Source organism: Rhinoderma darwinii, chromosome 5, assembly GCF_050947455.1.
Source record: "Rhinoderma darwinii isolate aRhiDar2 chromosome 5, aRhiDar2.hap1, whole genome shotgun sequence".
Taxonomy (NCBI): domain Eukaryota; kingdom Metazoa; phylum Chordata; class Amphibia; order Anura; family Rhinodermatidae; genus Rhinoderma; species Rhinoderma darwinii.
The window spans coordinates 240826010-240848278 of record NC_134691.1 but is presented as its reverse complement, the minus strand read 5'-3'; the positions used below and the strand labels follow the sequence as shown (position 1 = coordinate 240848278).

The following is a 22269-nucleotide window of genomic DNA, read 5'->3' as shown; positions in this document are numbered from 1 at the left end:
TTAGCAGTTTTTTGGGCCGTAAACGCCCCGAAAAATTGCTGGAAATACGGAAGCTTAATGCCTCCAATTGCACCCATTGATTTCAATGGGAAAAAAAATTGCGTTTTTTTACGAGGCCGTTTGAAAAAAAACACGCATACAAAAACACCCCGTAAAAAGAAGTGCATGTCTCTTCTGGACCCAGTTTTCATTGTGTCAATACAAAAACAGCTCCAAAAAGGGCCACAAAAAAAAAAACGTATCAAAAAATGCTTGATGCTTAAAAAAATGGCTGAAAAACAGAGGCTGAGTTTCCCTTGAAAACCGCTTTGTATTTTACAGCCATTTTTTGTTCAGCGTGTGAACATACCCTTAGGCCTGTCAAACTGCCACACGTGCAAAATCACTAAAGAGTATCTGGTCTTTTCAGGACCAAAACTGGGCATTTGTGGCTGGGTTTACACCTGCATTCGGCTTTCCGTTCTGCTCAGTCAGAGAAGCAGAACAACGGAAATAGCAGGAGTGCCTTGAACGACGGAGCCTATTAGCGTTGACTGAGCTTGACCCTAATGGGTTCCGACGGTTTTTCATTCGGGTTTTACCGGAAACTTTGTTTGCGGTATTATTTGCCGGATCTGAGATGGAAGGTGTGAACGAGGCCGAAGGGGGATTAAAGAGACATCCAATCATTAGAGTAAGTGCAGAAACTGTAAAAAGGTCAATTCATCATAGATGGTCAGGATAATTTGTGGCAGAATATGTATAGTATGAGGATTTTTTCTGCTGCACCTTTCCTATAACCTCTCCTGTTAATTTTTTTCCACAAATGGTGTATAGCACTTCAGAGAGGGCAGAAAAAAAAAAAAACATAAAATACTACTTTTGATGTAGTTTCTGGTGCAATTTAACCAAACACAGGAGTGGATAAAAGAGGAGACATACAAATCTTTTCTTTATGCTTCGCTCTTTTGTATCCACTCCAGGCATAACAGTAAGGCTGGGTTCACACACCCTATTTACGGACGTAATTCGGGCGTTTTAGCCTCGAATTACGTCCGAAAATACGGCTCCAAAGCGTCGGCAAACATCTGCCCATTCATTAGAATGGGGTTACGATGTTCTGTGCCGACACGTCAAAGAAGTGCCTGTCACTTCTTGAGACATAAATGGAGCAGTTTTCCATTGACTCCATGGAAACAGCTCCAATTACGTCCGTAATGGACGCAGCGAAAAGCGCCTGCAACATGCCATTACGTCAAATTCCGGAGCTGTTTTCTCCTGAAAACATCTCCGTAATTTCAGCCGTAACGGAGGCTGCCATGTGAACATACCCTTAGGGTATGTTCACACGCAGAGTCAACAACATCTGAAGATACGGAGCGGTTTTCAAGGGAAGACAGCTCATGATTTTCAGACGTCTTTTGAGCATCTCGCATTTTTCGTGGCGTTTTTCACGGCCGTTTCTTGGAGCGGTTTTCAATAGTCTATGAAAAACGGCTCCAAAAAACGTCCCAAGAAGTGTCCTGCACTTATTTTGAAGAGCCGTCATTTTACACGCCGTATTTTGACAGTGACACGTAAAATAAAGGCTCGTGAGAACAGAACATTGTAAAACCTATTGCAAGCAATGGGCAGATGTTTGTAGGCATATTAGGGGCGTATTAGGAGCTAAATTACTGTGCTATGCACTTTATGTGTTTGTATCCACTCCTGTATTCGGTTACAGAAAAAAAAAAAATGCATAAAAAAAAACCATGTGTGATTCCAGAATTAAAAACCAAACCAAAACAACCTGAATCACAGTAATGAACATGTCAGTCATGTCTCTAACACTATCACAACAATAATAAGAAGAAAGACAGGACTTACTCCTCCAAGAACTCCAAGAACAGTTTTTGACACTTATCAGACAGCTCATCTTTTACTTGCTGCCCTGTAGATTCAGCTGCAACTGCTGCTGGGTCACCTAACTCCATAGTCTTAGGGGGAAAGCAGCACAAGCAGACACACCCTAAAAGCGATGATGATATAAGCTCCTTTATAATCTTTGCTCCTCCCCAAGCACCTCCCTATATCAATCAGTAATTGTGTGAAATTTAAATAAACATTTTTTTGCAGTCATCATTTTGTTCCTTGATTTTAACGTATACAGCTGCATTCTCTTTTTGGCAAGTATACGTTCTTATTTATTTATTTATTTATTTACCAGAGATAGAAGTTTTGGCACATAAAGTGGAGTTATCAACTTCTTAAACTGGGTCCTCCCTAAAAAAACAAATAAAAACGCTATACATTGGGTGGATTGGCTGCAGATTTTCATTGAGAAGAAAAAATCAGATGAGAAACCATAAATTGACCTCTGGTGCAGAGTTTTAATCTGCAGCATGCCAATTGATGCTGCAGAATTGTTGCGGTTTTTCCCCATTGAGTTTATTGGGGAGGTAAAAGCCACAACAAATAGCTATGAATCCGCCTCAAAAATCACAAATCTGAAAACAAAAAACCTTTTTCTTGTTTACGTTTAATAAAAAAGTCTATACCCCCATGCATTGCCATAGCGACGACTCCTTGTTTCCCCTGCTGTTCTCCGTGCAGCAGGCCTCTTATTTCAGGTGGAATTCCCTGCGGGGTCTAGGTCAGATATGCTGCGTGCTTTTCCACAGCGTATCCGAACTGTGTTAACATACCCTTACGCTACAGTCAATCACAGAATCTGCAGATTCTGGACGAAAATCTGCACCACAATTTGGTGATGTATTTTGGCCAGTATTCCCTGTGGGGTCTAATTCAGATATGCTGCATACCGTATATATCGGCGTACAAGACGACTTTCTACACCCTTAAAAAAATGTCAAAAGTGTGGGGTCGTCTTATATGCCGGATATTGTCGGATATTAGGGATGCACGTTGCAGCCGCACAGCTCAGTATAGTACACATGACTATGAGAGCGGGGCTGCGGCTGTGTAATTCAGCCACAGCCCCGCTCCTGAGTCCTGACATATGCGCGCGGGGTCAGCATCATGTGATGCGGCCGGCGCTGCACTAATGATCTGCGGCACTGAAGACAGAACATGGCGGGCGCGCTACAAAGCACCCCCATGTTGTCTTCAGTGCCTGAACTGCCGCTCATTAGTGCAGCGCCGGCCGCATCTCCTCATGCTGACCGCGCGCGCACTTCCTGTCAGGAGCGGGGCAATGGCTGTATTACACAGCCGCAGCCCCGCTCTATAACGCCGGAGATCAGAGAACCTCTCATCTCCGCCGTTATTCCCGTGAATGCTGCGATCACAGCTGACTGCAGCATTCAGGGGAAAGTGAGAAGGGGGGATGCCCCTGGATCGCGTCACAGGGAATTCCTGTGACGCGATCGAGGGCCATACCATATATGGGCAGACAGCCCAGGGTCTATTGACGGACCCCAGGGCTGTCTGACCATATCTCTTGTTGTTAGGATATACCCAAGTATGTCCTAACAACTGCCTGTGTGCTATCCGTCCACAGGCTAATGTACTGGCACATATCTGATATATGTCAGTACATTAAAGTTTAAAAATAAAGTAAAAACAAAGTATGGTTACATTTTAAAAAAAATACACCTTCACCTTTTTTACAATAAACATTAAAATAAGTCTCAATACATAAAATACACACATTCAGTAATGGCGCGGACAACAATGTTTTTGCATCATTTATGATGTGTACGCTGTAAAAAAATGAAATAAACACGGCTTTCATTCACTTATTAATGTGAGGCGCGAGGTGCGATGAATTTACCCTCCATGTTCCTCACATTAATAGTAATTAACCCCATCATGTACCTCGCCTATCTGCGCATGCGCGAGTTCAAAGAGACAGAGTCCTGGGTCCTGCCGCCGATGGCCATAGTGAAGCGCTCCTGCACGAAATGGTGAGTATATCTTAAATTCTATATTTTAAGGGTAAAAGTTGGGGGTCGTCTTATACGCCCAGTCGTCTTATACGCCGACATATACGGTACTTTTCTGCAGCGTATCCGAACTGTGTGAAAATGACAGCACTTTACTGCGGGTAAAACGTCCCTTTATCTGCAAAACTGTGCAGCCATTAATTAATACACCCTTTATGGCCGCACGATTTTTCAGGTAAAGGGCAGTTTTAAACTCAATAACGCGCGGCCAATAAAAGGTTACTTGATAGTTGCACCGAACATGGTGCCGGTTCGGTTGTTGGCCATGTCGTGACCGTGTCAGGACCTCTGTGTGGCCTTACCCTTAACATATTCTTACGCTAAATTGTAGCTTTGTACATCTTTGGAACAAAACAGTTTTTTTTTAATAAACGACTTTTTAGTTGACTTTTATTTTATTTTTTTTACTTTTTAAGTTGCAGCTTTTATGTATCTTTATATATCTTGTATACATAGATGTTGTATCGTTCCATCAAAGCCTATTCCGTCAGTTCAACGGGACTGATGGCTCGGCTGAAAGTTGGTCATGCGTAAATACCTAGTTCTGATCAGGGGTAGATTAACGGTACCATGGGCCCGGGCAGTTTTTCAAGTCTCCCCCCCCCCTCCAAACTCTGAAGACAGAACTCTGAAGACAGAACTCTGAAGACACTGTACCGTATTTATTTGAAGTTTTCTGTTTAGGCGGCCACAGATCTTACACGGTTTTGAATTTGCTGTAAAAGCAGGATGAGCCATAGAGAAGAGAGAAAGCAGAATACTTTGAGACACTAAAGAGGTCAAGAGCTTTATAAGTTTTTAATTTTTACATCAATGGAGTGTTGTGTGAAGGATTATTTGTTTGCGGGAGGAGTTGTAGTTTTTACTGGCACCATTTAAAATACCATATAATGGGTGAATTGGAAAAAACAGATTCCTCCATGGTTTTTTTTGGTTTAGCTTTTACTGTATATATTTACCTTCTCTTAGGCTTTATTCAGACGAACGGGAAAAACGTCCGTGCAACGCGCGTGATTTGCACGTGCGTTGCACGGACCTATATTTGTCTATGGGGCCGTGCTGACATGTCCGTGATTTTTCCTCAGCGTGAGTCCGCTGAAAAAAAGTCACGACATGTACGTTCTTTCGGCGTTTTTCACGCATCACGCACCCATTGAAGTCAATGGGTGCGTGAAAACCACGCATGCCGCACGGAAGCACTTCCGTGCGAACTGCGTGATTCGCGCAAGAGCTGTCAAAAGGATGAATGTAAACAGAAAAGCATCACGTGCTTTTCTGTTTACTAACATCCAAACGGAGTGTCTTTCAGCTGAGCGAACCCGGACAACCGAACCGAACTTCACCGGGTTCGGCCGAACTCGTTTTGGCCGAACCCGGCAAAAAAATTTCCGGTACGCGACGTCAGGAGATAGTCACTGTCCAGGGTGCTGAAAGAGTTAAACTGTTTCAGCACCCTGGACAGTGACTTCCGATCCCAATATACATGAACGTGTAAAAAAAAAAGAAGTTCTGACTTACCGATAACTCCCGGCTTCTTCCTCCAGTCTGACCACCCGGGATGACAATTCAGTCCAAGTGACAGCTCCAGCCAATCACAGGCCAAGCACAGGCTGCAGCGGTCACATGGACTGCCGCGTCATCCAGGGAGGTGGGGCCGGATGTCAAGAGAGACGCGTCTCCAAGGACGCGTCACCAAGGCAACGGCCGGAAGGGAAGTTCTCGGTAAGTACGAACGTTTTTTTTTTTAACAGGTTGCCCGATATTGTGATCGGAATTCAATGTCGAGGGTGCTGAAAGAGTTAACTGCCGATCAGTTAACTCTTTCAGCACCCTGGACAGTGACTGATGTCGACTAGCCTCATCTCTATGATGGCGGCTGCGCGAAAATCACGCAACCGCGCATCATACACGGATGACACAAGACATAAGAAGAACCATATCGTCTGCATACAAGCCGATTCTTTCCTCCCTGCCCCCCAGACCTATCCCCTTGTACTCAGGGTGTTGTCTAATTCTTAGGGCTAGTGGTTCAATAGCGAGGGCAAACAGCAGAGGAGAGAGGGGACATCCCTGCCTAGTGCCTCTCTGCAAACAGAAATATAGGGATAACACCCTATTCACCAGGATTTGTGCCCTTGGTTCCTTATATAGAAGGGAAATCCACCTAAGGAATTGAGGCCCAAATCCAATTCTGTCCAGGGTCTCCAACAAGTATGCCCATTCAATGGAGTCAAAGGCTTTTGCGGCATCCAACAATGCCATTGCCCAGTCCGCCTTCATAGCTCCTCCTATCTGTGCAAGTATCTGTACCCTACGGATGTTGTCGGATGTAGACTTCCCTGGCATAAAGCCCGATTGGTCCTCGTGAATGACTTGGGAAATGACTTTATTAAGCCTATTCACTAGGATTTTGGTAAGTAACTTGTAGTCGCTATTTAATAGCGAAATCGGGCGATAGGAGCCACATTCCATAGGGTCTTTATCAGGTTTTAGCAGGACGATGAAAGTGGCATCATACATACTATCAGGTAGCTGCCCCTTATCAAGTGCATATGAAAACATAGCGCATAGTGAGGGGATGAGATGTTCCGAAAATTTGTGATAAACCTCTATAGGGACCCCGTCTGGGCCCGACTCCTTTCCTTTTGACATCTCCCCCAGGGCCTCCCATATCTCATCCTCTGTCACATCCGCCTCTAAAGCTGTTCTGCCTTCTGTACTCAACGTTGGGAACGTTATACCATACATATAGGCCTTAAATTCCGACAAATCGTACCTAGATTGAGAGGTATATAACTCTTTGTAAAATTGTACAAACGTCTCAGCTATTCCCTGGGAATCTGTCAAGCTCTCCCCAGATCTACCATGAATTTTGAGAATGGCTGGGCTTTTAGAGTTTTGGTGGATTAAGTGTGCCAAGAGGTTACTAGACTGGTTACCCAATTCAACATATGATTGTTTCGCAAAAAATATCTTCCTGTTTGCCTTTTCCTGGAGCAGCAAAAGGTACTTCCGTCCTGTTTGCAGCCAAAGGTCTTTATTTGTGTCAGTGGGATCATCAATGAATTTGCCCTCTAAAGTTTTGCATTGCTGCTCTAGCTCTGATTCAATCCTTGAAGAGTCTTTTTTAATATATGAAATCGTGGACCTAAGACATCCTCTGAGGTAAGCTTTCAAGGTGTCCCATGCGATACTGGAATTCTCAAATGTGCTATGTTCCATATTAAATACCTCCAGTTGATCTGAGATCCTATCCTGAGGGCCTATCAGGGTCAGCCAGAAGGGGTGTATTTTCCAATTCCCAGGCATGGGGGGGCCGGGAAGACTAAGACTGGTCACTATAGGGGAGTGATCAGACGCCGCTCTGGACTTATAAGAGACAGATTCAACCATGGGTACAATGAGAGAATTACCCACCATATAATCGATGCGGGATAGGGAGTGTCTGCCTAGGGAGTGACAGGAATACACTTTAGTTGTCGGATGTTTATATCGGTAGAGGTCTGTCCATCCTATATCATCAAACAATAAGCCCAATACGGATGTGGTGGGCAGTACCTCAGCCCTCCCAGAGGAAGCACTAAATCTATCAAGGCTGCAGTTCACGACCATATTTAAATCTCCCATTCCCAGCACTTTAGCGGCTGGATATGTTGCAGCAAAGGTAGCCGCCAGATGTAAAATTTGCATAGATGCGGGCGGAGGGATGTACATACCCAGTAAGACATAAGGAACATTTTCTATGAGGGCATACACAAATATATATCTGCCTTCACTATCAACTTTGGTATGGATGGCCTCCCACCTCACGGATTTGTGCACCAGGATGGAAACACCTCTCGAGTACGAAGTATGATAAGAATGGCCAGACCACTGAACCCATGGCCGGATCACTGTTCTCATTTTAGCGGGTGCTAAGTGAGTCTCCTGAAGGCACAATATGTGAGGGTTAACTCTGCGGATATGGCTGTACAATATAACACGCTTCTGTGGACTGCCCATACCCCTCACATTCCAGGACATTACAGTTAAAGAAGACATCTATGCAATGCGATATCCATATGCAGGAGAAATCCACAATACCTGATATACATTGATATTCTCGCCCCACGCAGAGGTGGTAGGTAATGAATCAATACATCTCTTATGCGATTGCATCTGTACATTAGTAGTATTATATCTATCCGCATCCGCGGCACATTCCAACTTATAACTAAGAAAAAACAATTGTAAACAGTATAACAATACCGACAATACATGAAGATGCACGTTACATTGCCGTTGCATGCCCAGAAACGTGGCATTTAAGTAATCGGGGGTAAACCCCACGCCAAACAGCAACTGTTCAAGCTTCCATCTTTAAGGATACGTGCGGTAGCCTCCTTAGGAGTGTTGCTCTGCATATTAGCTGGCGTAGAAAGGCACATTGGTCAGGCAGGGGGGCCCTCCGATTTCCGTCCAACCCAAGCCGAATCACCGCCAGGATAGAGTGGACCCAAAACCCTTGCGAACTGTCCTGCGAATCCAGTGGTACAGATTGGGTCAACAGCATCAGTCCGCCTTGCATGAGTCGCCAACTGTGTTATTCAATAAGATTAGTTTCGGCGCGCCGGTCGTTTACTTCTCACCCAGTCGTCAGCCTCTTGCGGGGAATTGAAAAATATGGATCTGTCTCCATCCACAATACGTAGCTGAGCTGGATATGACATGGAGTATGGAATGCCCAGATCTCTCAGGCGCCTCTTGACGGCCAGGAATGTCGCCCGCCACTTTTGCAGGTTAGCAGAGAAGTCAGGGAATATGGAGACTTTTGCACCATTGTAAGTAATCTCCGGCAATCGAAGTGTCAGGCGCAAAATCGTGTTAGTTCGGACCGAACCTGTAATTTACGTGCGCCGAGACTGAGAGCTACGTAATGGTAAGAGCAGAGTTCACAGCAGCACAGAGTATTTCAGGAGAGGAGCGTGCAGATTCTGTGCTGCTGTGAACTCTGCACTTACCATTACGTAGCTCTCAGTCTGTTACCTCTCCTCCACTCCTGTCCTCAATAACACCTTCACATGATTGGCAAGTCACCACGCACAAGATCCACACGCTCATCTCCTGAAATACTCTGTGCTGCTGTGAACTCTGCTCTTACCATTACGTGGTGACTTGCCAATCATGAAGGTGTTATTGAGGATAGTAGTGGAGGAAAGGTAACAGACTGAGAGCTACGTAATGGTAAGAGCAGCCGACTGACCTCTGGTGGGGCTCATTCTTGCTCCGGTAGTCGCCTTCAACCGCCTGGATCGTCTGGAAGGTATGATTATAGCTTTTAGAATCTGTAGTATATCTTGCAGGATAACGTTGGCGCGGGTTCACGGCGGAGCTCTCAGATCATGCGACTGCTCCTGCTGCGCGCTAAGCCACGCCCCTCACACTCTATACATTGTTAATGTGCTAAATGACTATTCTAGCTGCAAACGTCTGGTTTTTAATGCAATATCTATAGGTGTATAGAGGCCCATTTCTAGCAACTAGAGATGAGCGAACCGGGACAACCGAACCCGGTTTCGGTCCGAACATCAGGAAAAGTTCGGTTCGCAGCGAATCCGAACTTCACCGAGTTCGGCCGAACCCGTTTTGACCGAACCCGGTCAAAAATATTATACAAATCGGCAGCCACTTGTCTCTATCAATCACTGATAGAGAAAAGAGGCTGCTGATTAAAAATAAAATAAAAAGCATTTCATACGTACCCGGTCGTTGTCTTGGTGACGAGTCCCTCTTCTTCCTCCAGTCCGACCTTCTTTTCTGACGCGGCAGCCTGTGATTGGCTGCAGAGGCCTCTGCAGTCTGTGATTTGCTGCAGCGGTCACATGGGCTGTAACTTCATCCAGGAATATCGGGCCGGATGTCGAGAGGGACGTGTCACCAAGGCAACGGCCAGGAGACCGAACTGGAGGAAGCAGAAAGTTCTCGGTAAGTATGAACGTCTTTTTTTTTTTACAGGTTACTCTATATTCTGATCGGAATTCACTGTCCAGGGTGCTGAAACAGTTACTGCCGATCAGTTAACTCTTTCAGCACCCTGGACAGTGACTATTTACTGACGTCGCCTAGCAACGCTGCCGTAATGACGGGTGCACACATGTAGCCACCCGTCATTACGGGGCCTCATGCACACGACCGTAAAAACACCTGTTATTACGGGTCGTAATTACGACCCGAAATAGCGGGCCCATAGATTTCTGTTAGCCACGGGTACCTTCCCGTTTTCTCACGGGAAGGTGCCCGTGCCGTTAAAAAGATAGAATATGTTCTATTTTTTTATTTTACGGGCCGTGCTCCTATACTTTATAATGGGAGCACGGCTCAGAAAAACGACCGGTGCTCATCTCCTGAAATACTCTGTGCTGCCTTAAACTCTGTGGACAGGTCAGGATCCTGTTTCTTTTAAATGCGGATTGGGGAACCCGCTCGATCCACTATATAAGGCTGCGCTACAGTGCAGCATTTAAAAGAAACAGGATCCTGACCTGTTCACAGAGTTTAAGACAGCACAGAGTATTTCAGGAGATGAGCGTGCAGATTCAGTGCTGCTGTGAACTCTGCTCAGTCTGTTACCTCTCCTCCACTCCTGTCCTCAATAACACCTTCACATGATTGGCAAGTCACCACGTAATGGTAAGAGCAGAGTTCACAGCAGCACAGAGTATTTCAGGAGATGAGCGTGCGGATCTTGTGCGGGGTGGTGACTTGCCAATCATGTGAAGGTGTTATTGAGGACAGGAGTGGAGGAGAGGTAACAGACTGAGAGCTACGTAATGGTAAGAGCAGAGTTCACAGCAGCACTGAATCTGCACGCTCATCACCTGAAATACTCTGTGCTGCTGTGAACTCTGCTCTTACCATTACGTAGCTCAGTCTATTACCTCTCCTCCACTCCTGTCCTCAATAACACCTTCACATGATTGGCAAGTCACCACCCCGCACAAGATCTGCACGCTCATCTCTTGAAATACTCTGTGCTGCTGTGAACTCTACTCTTACCATTACGTCGGGACTTGCCAATCATGTGAAGGTGTTATTGAGGACAGGAGTGGAGGAGAGGTAACAGACTGAGAGCTACGTAATGGTAAGAGCAGAGTTCACAGCAGCACTGAATCTGCACGCTCATCACCTGAAATACTCTGTGCTGCTGTGAACTCTGCTCTTACCATTACGTAGCTCAGTCTGTTACCTCTCCTCCACTCCTGTCCTCAATAACACCTTCACATGATTGGCAAGTCACCACCCCGCACAAGATCTGCACGCTGATCTCTTGAAATACTCTGTGCTGCTGTGAACTCTACTCTTACCATTACGTCGGGACTTGCCAATCATGTGAAGGTGTTATTGAGGACAGGAGTGGAGGAGAGGTAACAGACTGAGAGCTACGTAATGGTAAGAGCAGAGTTCACAGCAGCACTGAATCTGCACGCTCATCACCTGAAATACTCTGTGCTGCTGTGAACTCTGCTCTTACCATTACGTAGCTCAGTCTGTTACCTCTCCTCCACTCCTGTCCTCAATAACACCTTCACATGATTGGCAAGTCACCACCCCGCACAAGATCCGCACGCTCATCTCCTGAAATACTCTGTGCTGCTGTGAACTCTGCTCTTACCATTACGTGGTGACTTGCCAATCATGTAAAGGTGTTATTGAGGACAGGAGTGGAGGAGAGGTAACAGACTGAGAGCTACGTAATGGTAAGAGCAGAGTTCATAGCAGCACTGAATCTGCACGCTCATCTCCTGAAATACTCTGTGCTGCCTTAAACTCTGTGGACAGGTCAGGATCCTGTTTCTTTTAAATGCTGCACTGTAGCGCAGCCTTATATAGTGGATCGAGCGAGTTCCCCAGCAGCATTTAAAATAAACAGGATCCTGACCTGTCCACTGAGTTTAAGGCAGCGCAGCACAGAGTATTTCATGAGAGGAGCGTGTGATTGGCTGCAGAGGCCGCTGCAGCCTGTGATTGGCTGCAGAGGCGGTCACGTGGGATGAAGCGTCATCCCTGGAGGCCGGCCTTCTGACGTCATCCTGACGTGCGTGACCTCCACTACAGCCTGCGATTGGCTGCAGCGGCGACATGGATGAAACGTCATCGCTGGAGGCCGGACAGGAGGAATGTAAGTATGAACGTATTTATTTTATTTTTTTATTACATTAAAATTGTATTTTCCGTGCGCCGAGCATGGTACTGTCAAGGTTGCTGAAAGAGTTAGTGCACCCCATTATCTCTTTCAGCACCCTGGACAGTACCATGCTCGGCGCACGGAAATTACAGCTTCGGTCCGAACTAGTTCTGTCCGAATCAAACTTTTTCGTGAAATTCGGCGAACTAGCCGAACCGAACTTTTCATAAGTTCGCTCATCTCTACCAGCAACCATCACTCCAGTGTTCTAATGGTACATTGTGTTTGCTAACTGTGTTAAAAGGCTAATGGATGATTAGAAAACACTTGAAAACCCTTGTGCAATAATGTTAGCACCGCTGTAAACAGTTTTGCTGTTTAGAGGAGCTATAAAACTGACCTTCCTTTGAGCTAGTTGAGAATCTGGAGCATTACATTTGTGATTAAACTCTCAAAATGGCTAGAAAAAGAGAGCTTTCATGTGAAACTCGACAGTCTATTCTTGTTCTTAGAAATCAAGGCTATTCCATGCGAGAAATTGCCAAGAAACTGAAGATTTCCTACAACGGTGTGTACTACTCCCTTCAGAGGACAGCACACACAGGCTCTAACCAGAGTAGAAAGAGAAGTGGGAGGCCCCACTGCACAACTGAGCAACAAGAAAAGTACATTAGAGTCTCTATGTAAAGGATCTGCTTGACACAGCTTCTGTGTCGACGCCCATGGTTACTCACTCTGCACCTGCTCCTAAGTCTGGTCGAGTGACCCCTTCTTCCATCAATCAGTCGGGGAGGCTGAGGAGTGGGAGAGCCTATCACAGCCTGGCCAGACGGAGCTAGCTCCCGCCCTCTGTCTATTTATACTTTCACTTCCTGCTCCTCCTTTGCCTGGGATTCTTTCAGTCTGTATCCTGGCTCTGCTGCTGCTTACTACTTGTCTTCTGCTTCATATTGACCCTGGCTTGACTGACTATTCTCCTGCTCTGCGTTTTGTACCTCGTCCATTCCTGGTTTAACTCGGCTCGTTCACTATTCTCCTGCTCTGCATTTTGTACCTCGTCCACTCCTGGTTTGACTCGGCTCGTTCACTATTCTTGTTGATCACGGGGTTGCCATGGGCAACAGCCCCATTTCCCTTAGCTTCTGTGTACCCTTGTCTGTTTGTCTGTCGTGCAATTAGTGAGCGAAGGGACTGTCGCCCAGTTGTACGCCGTCGCTTAGGACGGGTCGTTGCAAGTAGGCAGGGACTGAGTGGCGGGTAGATTAGGGCTCACCTGTCTGTCTCCCTACCCCGCCATTACATAAACACAGGCCCATATACCTTTTCTACCCTGGTCCCTGACACAACTATGGACCCCCTTGAGACCCTGGCTCAGCAAATGCAGGGCATCTCCCTACAGGTCCAAGCCCTGGCTCAGAGCGGCAACCAGCAAGATGCTACCCTGGTAGTGCCCCCCACCTCACCTCTTGAACCCCACCTAAAGTTGCCTGACCGGTTCTCAGGGGACCGGAAGACTTTTATCTCCTTTCGGGAGAGTTGTAGGCTCTATTTCCGTCTAAAGCCCCACTCCTCAGGTTCCGAGAGCCAACGAGTGGATATAATTATGTCCCGGCTCCAGAACGGGCCCAAAGAATGGGCTTTCTCCTTGGCTCCCGACACCCCTGAACTTTCCTCTGTTGACCTTTTTTTTTCTGCTCTCGGGCTCATTTATGATGAGACTGACAAGACTGCCTTTGCAGAGAGTCAGCTGGTGACCTTACGTCAGGGTAAGAGACCCGTTGAGGAGTACTGTTCGGACTTTAGGTGCCAGTTTAGATTGGGTCTGTCGAACGCCCTGAAGGACCTGTTAGCTACCCCTCTTCTGACTCTCTAGATCAGGTTATGGCTTTAGCGGTACGACTTGACCGTCGTCTCAGGGAACGACGACTTGAACGTTTTTGTGCCTTCTCCTCTGGCTCCCCCATGATGGCTCCCGATGTTCCGTTGCTTCGTTCTTCACCGGAAAACTCGGATGAACCAATGCAACTCGGGGCCTCCGTGTCTCCCTAACAACGTAGAGACTTCCGCAGGAAGAATGGTCTCTGTTTCTACTGTGGGGAGGACAAGCATCAAGTGAACAACTGTCCTAGGCATAAGAATAAGCAGCCGGAAGAACTTCCGCACCTAAGTGATCATCGGGGAGGTCACTTGGGCGCACAGGTATTTCCCGTAAATATGAAACCTAATAAGATCTTGCTTCCCTTTCAGGTCTCTTTTGGTGGTAGGTCTGCTACCGGCAGTGCCTTCGTGGATTCAGGGTCTTCTGCTAATATTATGTCTGTGGAATTTGCTATGTCTCTAGCTATGCCATTGATTGATTTGCCTACGGTAGTGGGTATCGACTCCACTCCTCTTGCTAATGGTTATTTTAAGCAGCATACCCCTCTTTTTGAACTCCTTGTTGGCTCCATGCATTTGGAGCAGTGCTCTGTACTGTTGATGGAGGGATTATCGTCCGATTTGGTTTTAGACCTTCCCTGGTTGCAGTTGCATAATCCCACGTTTAACTGGAATACTGGGGATCTTACCAAATGGGGTAATGAATGCATGACGTCATGTTTTTCTGTTAATTTTATTTCTCTCCCTGAGGAGGTGAACACTCTACCTGAGTTTATTCAGGACTTCGCTGATGTTTTTTCTAAAAAGGCCCCTGAAGCGTTACCTCCTCATAGAGAATACGATTGCGCAATCGATTTGGTACCAGGAGCTAAGCTCCCTAAGGGTAGGATATTTAATCTCTCTTGTCCCGAACGTGAAGCCATGAGAGAGTATATCCAGGAATGCCTGGCTAAGGGTTACATTCGCCCCTCTACTTCGACGGTAGGTGCTGGCTTCTTCTTCGTAGGGAAGAAGGATGGTGGTCTTAGGCCGTGCATTGATTACCGAAACTTGAATAAGGTCACTGTAAGGAACCAATATCCCCTTCCTTTGATTCCTGATCTTTTCAATCAGGTTCAGGGGGCCCAATGGTTCTCTAGGTTTGATCTACGGGGGGCTTATAACCTTATCCGCATCAAAGAGGGGGATGAGTGGAAGACTGCATTTAACACGCCCGAAGGTCATTTCGAATACCTCGTCATGCCCTTTGGGTTGTGTAATGCTCCCGCGATCTTCCAGAATTTCATAAATGAGATTTTAAGAGACTACCTGGGGGTATTTCTTGTAGTGTACCTTGATGACATCCTAGTGTTTTCGAAGGACTGGTCCTCCTACATTGAGCATGTCAGGAAAGTGCTCCAGGCCCTTCGGGAAAACAAGCTGTTTGCTAAATCCGAAAAAAGTGTGTTTGGGGTGCAGGAGATACCATTTTTGGGTCAAATCCTCACTCCTCATGAATTCCGCATGGACCCTGCCAAGGTTCAGACTGTGGCGGAATGGGTCCAACCTGCCTCCCTGAAGGCGTTACAGTGTTTCCTGGGGTTTGCTAATTATTACAGGAGATTTATTGCTAACTTCTCAGTCATCGCTAAGCCTCTTACGGATCTCACTCGCAAAGGTGCTGATCTCCTCCATTGGCCTCCAGAGGCGGTCCAGGCTTTTGAGATCCTTAAGAAGTGCTGATTCAGCCTAACCAAATGGAGCCATTTATCGTGGAGGTTGACGCCTCCGAGGTGGGAGTGGGTGCTGTCTTGTACCAGGGTACCAGGTCCCTCACCCATCTCCGTCCCTGTGCCTACTTCTCCAGGAAGTTCTCACCCACTGAGAGTAACTACGACATTGGCAACCGCGAACTCTTAGCCATTAAATGGGCATTTGAAGAGTGGCGCCACTTCCTGGAGGGGGCTAGGCACCAGGTTACGGTCCTTACCGACCACAAGAATCTGGTTTTCCTAGAATCTGCCCGGAGGCTTAAACCGAGACAAGCTCGATGGGCGTTATCTACCTTGTTTATCAAACACATACTGCGTCTCCATGGGGTTCCTGTCAATATTGTTTCTGACAGAGGGGTACAATTTGTTTCATTGATTTGGAGAGCCTTCTGTAAAAAGTTGGAGATTGATCTGTCCTTCTCCTCGGCTTTCCATCCTGAAACTAATGGCCAAACTGAGAGGACTAATCAGTCTCTAGAACAATATTTAAGGTGTTTTATCTCTGAATGTCAATATGATTGGGTCTCCTTCATTTCCCTCGCTGAATTATCCCTTAATAACCGGGTCAGTAACTCGTTAGGGGTCTCCCCCTATTTCTGTAATTTTGGGTTCAATCCACGGTTCTCCTCCGTTTCACATTGTGGTTCCAACAATCCTGAGGTAGATGTCGTTCATCGGGAACGGTGTACAGTCTGGGCCCAGGTTCAGAAGAACCTAGAGGTGTCCCAGAGCATACAAAAGACCCAGGCAGATAGAAGACGTTCTGCTAACCCCTTGTTTGCGGTCGGGAAACTGGTGTGGCTGTCTTCAAAAAATTTGCGCCTTAAAGTCCCGTCCAAAAAATTTGCTCCTGGGTATATAGGGCCGTACAAGGTCATTGAAGTCCTTAACCCTGTCTCCTTTCGGCTGGAGTTACCCCCGTCTTTTCACATACATGCCTCCCTCCTGAAACGCTGCTCCCCGTCCCTGGCTACCTCGAGGAAACCTCCGGGCCCTGTTCTCACCCCTGAAGGGGTAGAATGCGAGGTGGCCAAGATTGTGGACAGCAGGATGGTCCAAGGCTCTCTCCAATACCTGGTCCATTGGAGAGGATACGGGCCTGAGGAGAGGACTTGGGTACCCGCCCGGGATGTTCACGCTGCAGTATTGCTCAGGTGGTTCCATCTTCGGTTCCCCTATAAGCCAGGTCCTCCTAGAAAGGGTCCAGTGGCCCCTCATAAAAGGGGGGGTACTGTAAAGGATCTGCCTGACACAGCTTCTGTGTCGACGCCCGTGGTTACTCACTCTGCACCTGCTCCTAAGTCTGGTCGAGTGACCCCTTTTTCCACCATTCCACCAATCAGTCGGGGAGGCTGAGGAGTGGGAGAGCCTATCACAGCCTGGCCAGACGGAGCTAGCTCCCGCCCTCTGTCTATTTATACTTTCACTTCCTGCTCCTCCTTTGCCTGGGATTCTTTCAGTCTGTTTCCTGGCTCTGCTGCTGCTGCTTACTACTTGTCTTCTGCTTCATATTGACCCTGGCTTGACTGACTATTCTCCTGCTCTGCGTTTTGTACCTTGTCCACTCCTGGTTTGACTTGGCTCGTTCACTATTCTCCTGCTCTGCGTTTTGTACCTTGTCCACTCCTGGTTTGACTCGGCTCGTTCACTATTCTTGTTGCTCACGGGGTTGCCGTGGGCAACAGCCCCATTTCCCTTAGCTTCTGTGTACCCTTGTGTAATTACAGGGATAGGGAAACAGACAAGTGAGCCCTAATCCACGGGTTACAACGACGGGGTACAACTGGGCGATGGTCCCAACACTCAGTAAGTGCACGACAGACAACCAGACAAGGAAACACAGAACAAAGGGAAACAAGGCAGTTGCCCACGGCAACACCGTGAGCAACAAGAGTAGTAAACGAGCCAAGTCAAACCAGGAGAGTAAGAGGTGCCAAACGCAGAGCAGGAGAGTAGTGAACAAGCCGAGTCAAACCAGGAGTGTACGAGGTACCAAACGCAGAGCAGAAGAGTAGTCAGTAAGCCAGGGTCAATACGAAGCAGGGACAAGTAGTACAAGAAGCTGCAGCAGGGCCAGGAAACCAACAGAGAAGAAATCACAAGCAAGGAGGAACAGGAAAGGCAGGTATAAATAGACAGAGGGCGGGAGCTTGCTCCGTCTAGCCAGGCTGTGATAGGCTCTCCCACTCCTAAGCCTGTCATCCTGAGTGGTGGAAGATGGAGTCAGTCACACAGACATTGAAGCAGGTGCAGTCGCCCAGTTGTACGCCGTCGCTTAGGACGGGCCGTTGCAAGTAGGCAGGGACTGAGTGGCGGGTAGATTAGGGCTCACCTGTCTGTCTCCCTACCCCGCCATTACACTCTAGTTTGAGAAATAGACGCCTCACAGGTCCTCAACTGGCAGCTTCATTAAATAGTACCCGCAAAACGCCAGTGTCAACGTCTACAGTGAAGAGGCGACTCCGGGATGCTGGCCTTCAGGGCAGAGTGGCAAAGAAAAAGCCATATCTGAGACTGGCTAATAAAAGGAAAAGATTAATATGGGCAAAAGCACACAGACATTGGAAAGAGGAAGATTGGAAAAAAGTGTTATGGACAGACGAATCGAAGTTTGAGGTGTTTGGATCACACAGAAGAACATTTGTGAGACGCAGAACAACTGAAAAGATGCTGGAAGAGTGCCTGACGCCATCTGTCAAGCATGGTGGAGGTAATGTGATGGTCTGGGGTTGCTTTGGTGCTGGTAAAGTGGGAGATTTGTGCAAGGTAAAAGGGATTTTGAATAAGGAAGGCTATCACTCCATTTTGCAACGCCATGCCATACCCTGTGGACAGCGCTTGATTGGAGCCAATTTCATCCTACAACAGGACAATGACCCAAAGCACACCTCCAAATTATGCAAGAACTATTTAGGGAAGAAGCAGGCAGCTGGTATTCTATCTGTAATGGAGTGGCCAACGCAGTCACCAGATCTCAAACCCCATAGAGCTGTTGTGGGAGCAGCTTGACCGTATGGTACGCAATAAGTGCCCATCAAGCCAATCCAACTTGTGGGAGGGGCTTCTGGAAGCATGGGGTGAAATTTCTCCCGATTACTTCAGCAAATTAACAGCTAGAATGCCAAAGGTCTGCAATGCTGTAATTGCTGCAAATGGAGCATTCTTTGACGAAAGCAAAGTTTGAAGGAGAAAATTATTATTTCAAATAAAAATTATTTGTAACCTTGTCAATGTCTTGACTATATTTTCTAGTCATTTTGCAACTCATTTGATAAATATAAGTGTGAGTTTTCATGGAAAACACAAAATTGTCTGGGTGACCCCAAACTTTTGAACGGTAGTGTACACATATATATAAATATATATATATATATATATATATATATATATACACACCGCGTTCCACATTATTATGCAAATGTTATTTTTCTCTGATTTTCCTCAATAGTCGATGCAAATGACAGTCAGTATAATCTTCAAGCCATCAACCGTTGGAGTATAATGCAAATTTTATTGAACAAATCTCCTAATGAAAACAGATTTTTTTTTTAGAAGTAAAAAACTAAAAATGCAGTATTTAAAATTATTATGCACAACAGAGATCAAAACATTTTAAAGGTTGTAAAGAGAACTAAAATGGTAATTTGTGGAATTTGCAGCATCAGGAGGTCATATTTACAGAAATCAAAAGCTCTTTCAATCAAAAAAACTTAGCAGGTCAAGTTACATGTTAACATAGGACCCTTTCTTTGATATCACCTTCACAATTCTTGCATCCATTGAATTTGTGAGTATTTAGACAGTTTCTTCTTGAATATCTTTGCAGGATGTCAGAATAGCCTCCCAGAGCTTCTGTTTTGATGTGAACTGCTTCCCACCCTCATAGATATTTTGCTTGAGGATGCACCAAAGGTTCTCAATAGGGTTGAGGTCAGGGGAACATGGGGGCTACACCATGAGTTTCTCTCCTTTTAGGCCCATAGCAGTCAATGACAGAGATGTATTCTTTGCAGCATGAGATGGTGCATTGTCATGCATGAAGATAATTTTGCTACGGAAGGCATGGTTCTTCTTTTTGTACCACGGAAGAAAGTGGTCAGTCATAAACTCTACGTACTTTTCAGAGGTCATTTTCACACCATCAAGGACCCTAAAGTGGCCTACCAGCTCTATCCCCATGATTCCAGCCCAAAACATGACTCCACCACCTACTTGCTGACGTCGCAGCCTTGTTGGGACATGGTGGCCATTCACCAACCATCCACTACTTATCCATCTGGACCATACAGGGTTGCACGGCACTCATCAGTAAACCACACGGTTTGAAAATTAGTCTTCTTGTATTTCTGAGCCCACTGCAACCGTTTCTGCTTGTGAGCACTGTTTAGGGGTGGCCGAATAATAGCTTTATGCACACTTGCAAACCTCTGGAGGATCCTACACATTGAGGTTCGCGGGACTCCAGAGGTATCAGCTGCTTCAAATACCTGTTTGCTGCTTTGCAATTGCATTTTAGCAGCTACTCTCCTAATCCTATTAATTTGTCTGGCAGAAACCTTCCTCATTATGCCTTTATCTGAACGAACACATCTGTGCTCTGAATCAGCCACAAATCTTTTCACAGTACGATGATCACGCTTAAGTTTTCTTGAAATATCCAATGTTTTCATACCTTGTCCAAGGGATTGCACTATTTCACGCTTTTCGGCTTCAGAGAGATCCTTTTTCTTTCCCATATTGCTTGAAACCTGTGGCCTGCTTAATAATGTGGAATGTCCTTCTTAAGTAGTTTTCCTTTGATTGGGCACACCTGGCAAACAAATTATCACAGGTGTCTGAGATTGATTACAATGATCCAAAGAGCCCTAAGACACAATACCATCCATGAGTTTAATTGAAAAACGAATAATTAAAAGTTTATGACACTTAAATCCAATGTGCATAATAATTTGGAACACAGTGTATATATATATATATATATATATATATATATATATATATATGTGTGTATGCATGTATATATATATATATATAATACTCCAGAACCAAGCTCAGTACATGTATACAACGCCAGAACAAAGCTCAGTACATATATACAGCACCAGAACAAAGCTCAGTACATATATACATCATCAGAACCAAGCTCAGTACATAAATACAGCATCAGAACCAAGCTCAGTACATAAATACAGAACCAGAACAAAGCTATGTACATAAATACAGCATCAGAACCAAGCTCAGTACATATATACAGCACCAGAGCAAATACAGTTCAGTACAGAGATCATTTTCAAATTCAGTTTAACCCCTGCTGTATAAATTTGTACGACATAAAACGACAGCTCCCAGTACAGCCTTTACAATGGTTAGGATATGCTGGGAGTTGATGTTTAACAAAAAATAATGCTACCATCCGTCATCTCGCTGCAGATCATACAGTGCCTACAGTACTCATCAGTCACAGAGAGAATAAACATTTATATTGAGTGACTCACAGGTGATGTCTCAGAATCTTTTTCGTTTTTCGATGACTTCTCCCGGGCACGGCCCATTTCTGCAGTTTGCAGCTCAGATGTCTTCGGCTCCTCACTTTTCCAACATTTCTGCACCTATAAGCGAAGATAAAATTCTCATGATGCCACACTCTATGCTTCTAAATGTAATAGTATTGTAACGTCTGCGGTTGCAGACCACTGACTCCTATTATCCTGCAGACATCTTCCTTCCCAGAGGTGCCAGCACATGCGGCCGTCCTGTCCTGCAGTGAACACTAGGGTGCGCGCTCAAGGTCAAGAAAAAATAAAAATTTGCGGTTAAGCAAAAAGAAGTGCCTTTATTACCAGCCATGCTATAGTAATGTGTACATATTAAAACATAACTTTTATTTGTTAGGATTAAATACAGTTAGGACAAAAAGAAAATTAATTAAAAATTAAGCCAAAGTTCACTGACAGACATAAATTTTGCATCGATCAGATGCAATCAGTATATAGTGTAATCTGTAAACTGTCTATGTATGTGTCACCTGCGGCGTCTGCAGAGCGCCGGGTAACACAGATGAGTAGCGTCTGTGTCTAGGTCAGTGAAAGCTCTGAAGTTTAAAAATTATTGCGAAGCCCCCCCGACATGTTTCGCTGCATCCGCAGCGTCTTCAGGGGTAAATGGGGCAACTGAACGGCGCATGGAGGATCCGTCCCTTTTAAGACCTCGGGCCGCCATGACAGTGGGCGTAGTTTGTAGAGGACCAATCGAGGAGGTTGGTACAGTCCAACCATGATGCGTATGGCGAACAGCCTTACAGATACTAGGAAAGAAAGCACCAATCACGCAGGAGCAGGCACGCCTGCGTGACTGGTATTGAGATGCGGTGAAGTGGAATTTAGACTAAGTGTAAGGGGACAGAGACTGCGCATGTCACCGTACTTGAGAAATCGGAGGTGAAAAGAAGATTATCGGCAATAAGCCTGAGAAAGGCTGTATAGTGATATAAATTGCCAGTATCCCTACACACTACATGAAACCATATAATAGTTTTGGATAGTGCTGAATA

General features: G+C 45.9%; 1 protein-coding gene across 1 annotated transcript in view; it reads right to left on the bottom strand.

The window, feature by feature from the left end:
- The window catches only part of LOC142652576 (maternal DNA replication licensing factor mcm6-like), a 96971-nt gene extending 95016 nt beyond the window's left edge, over nucleotides 1-1955 (bottom strand). The window contains exon 1 of the mRNA XM_075828225.1: nucleotides 1849-1955. Within this exon, the coding sequence (XP_075684340.1) occupies nucleotides 1849-1955 (107 nt within the window). The remainder of the gene's footprint in view (nucleotides 1-1848) is intronic.
- Between the last annotated feature and the right edge of the window lie 20314 nt (nucleotides 1956-22269).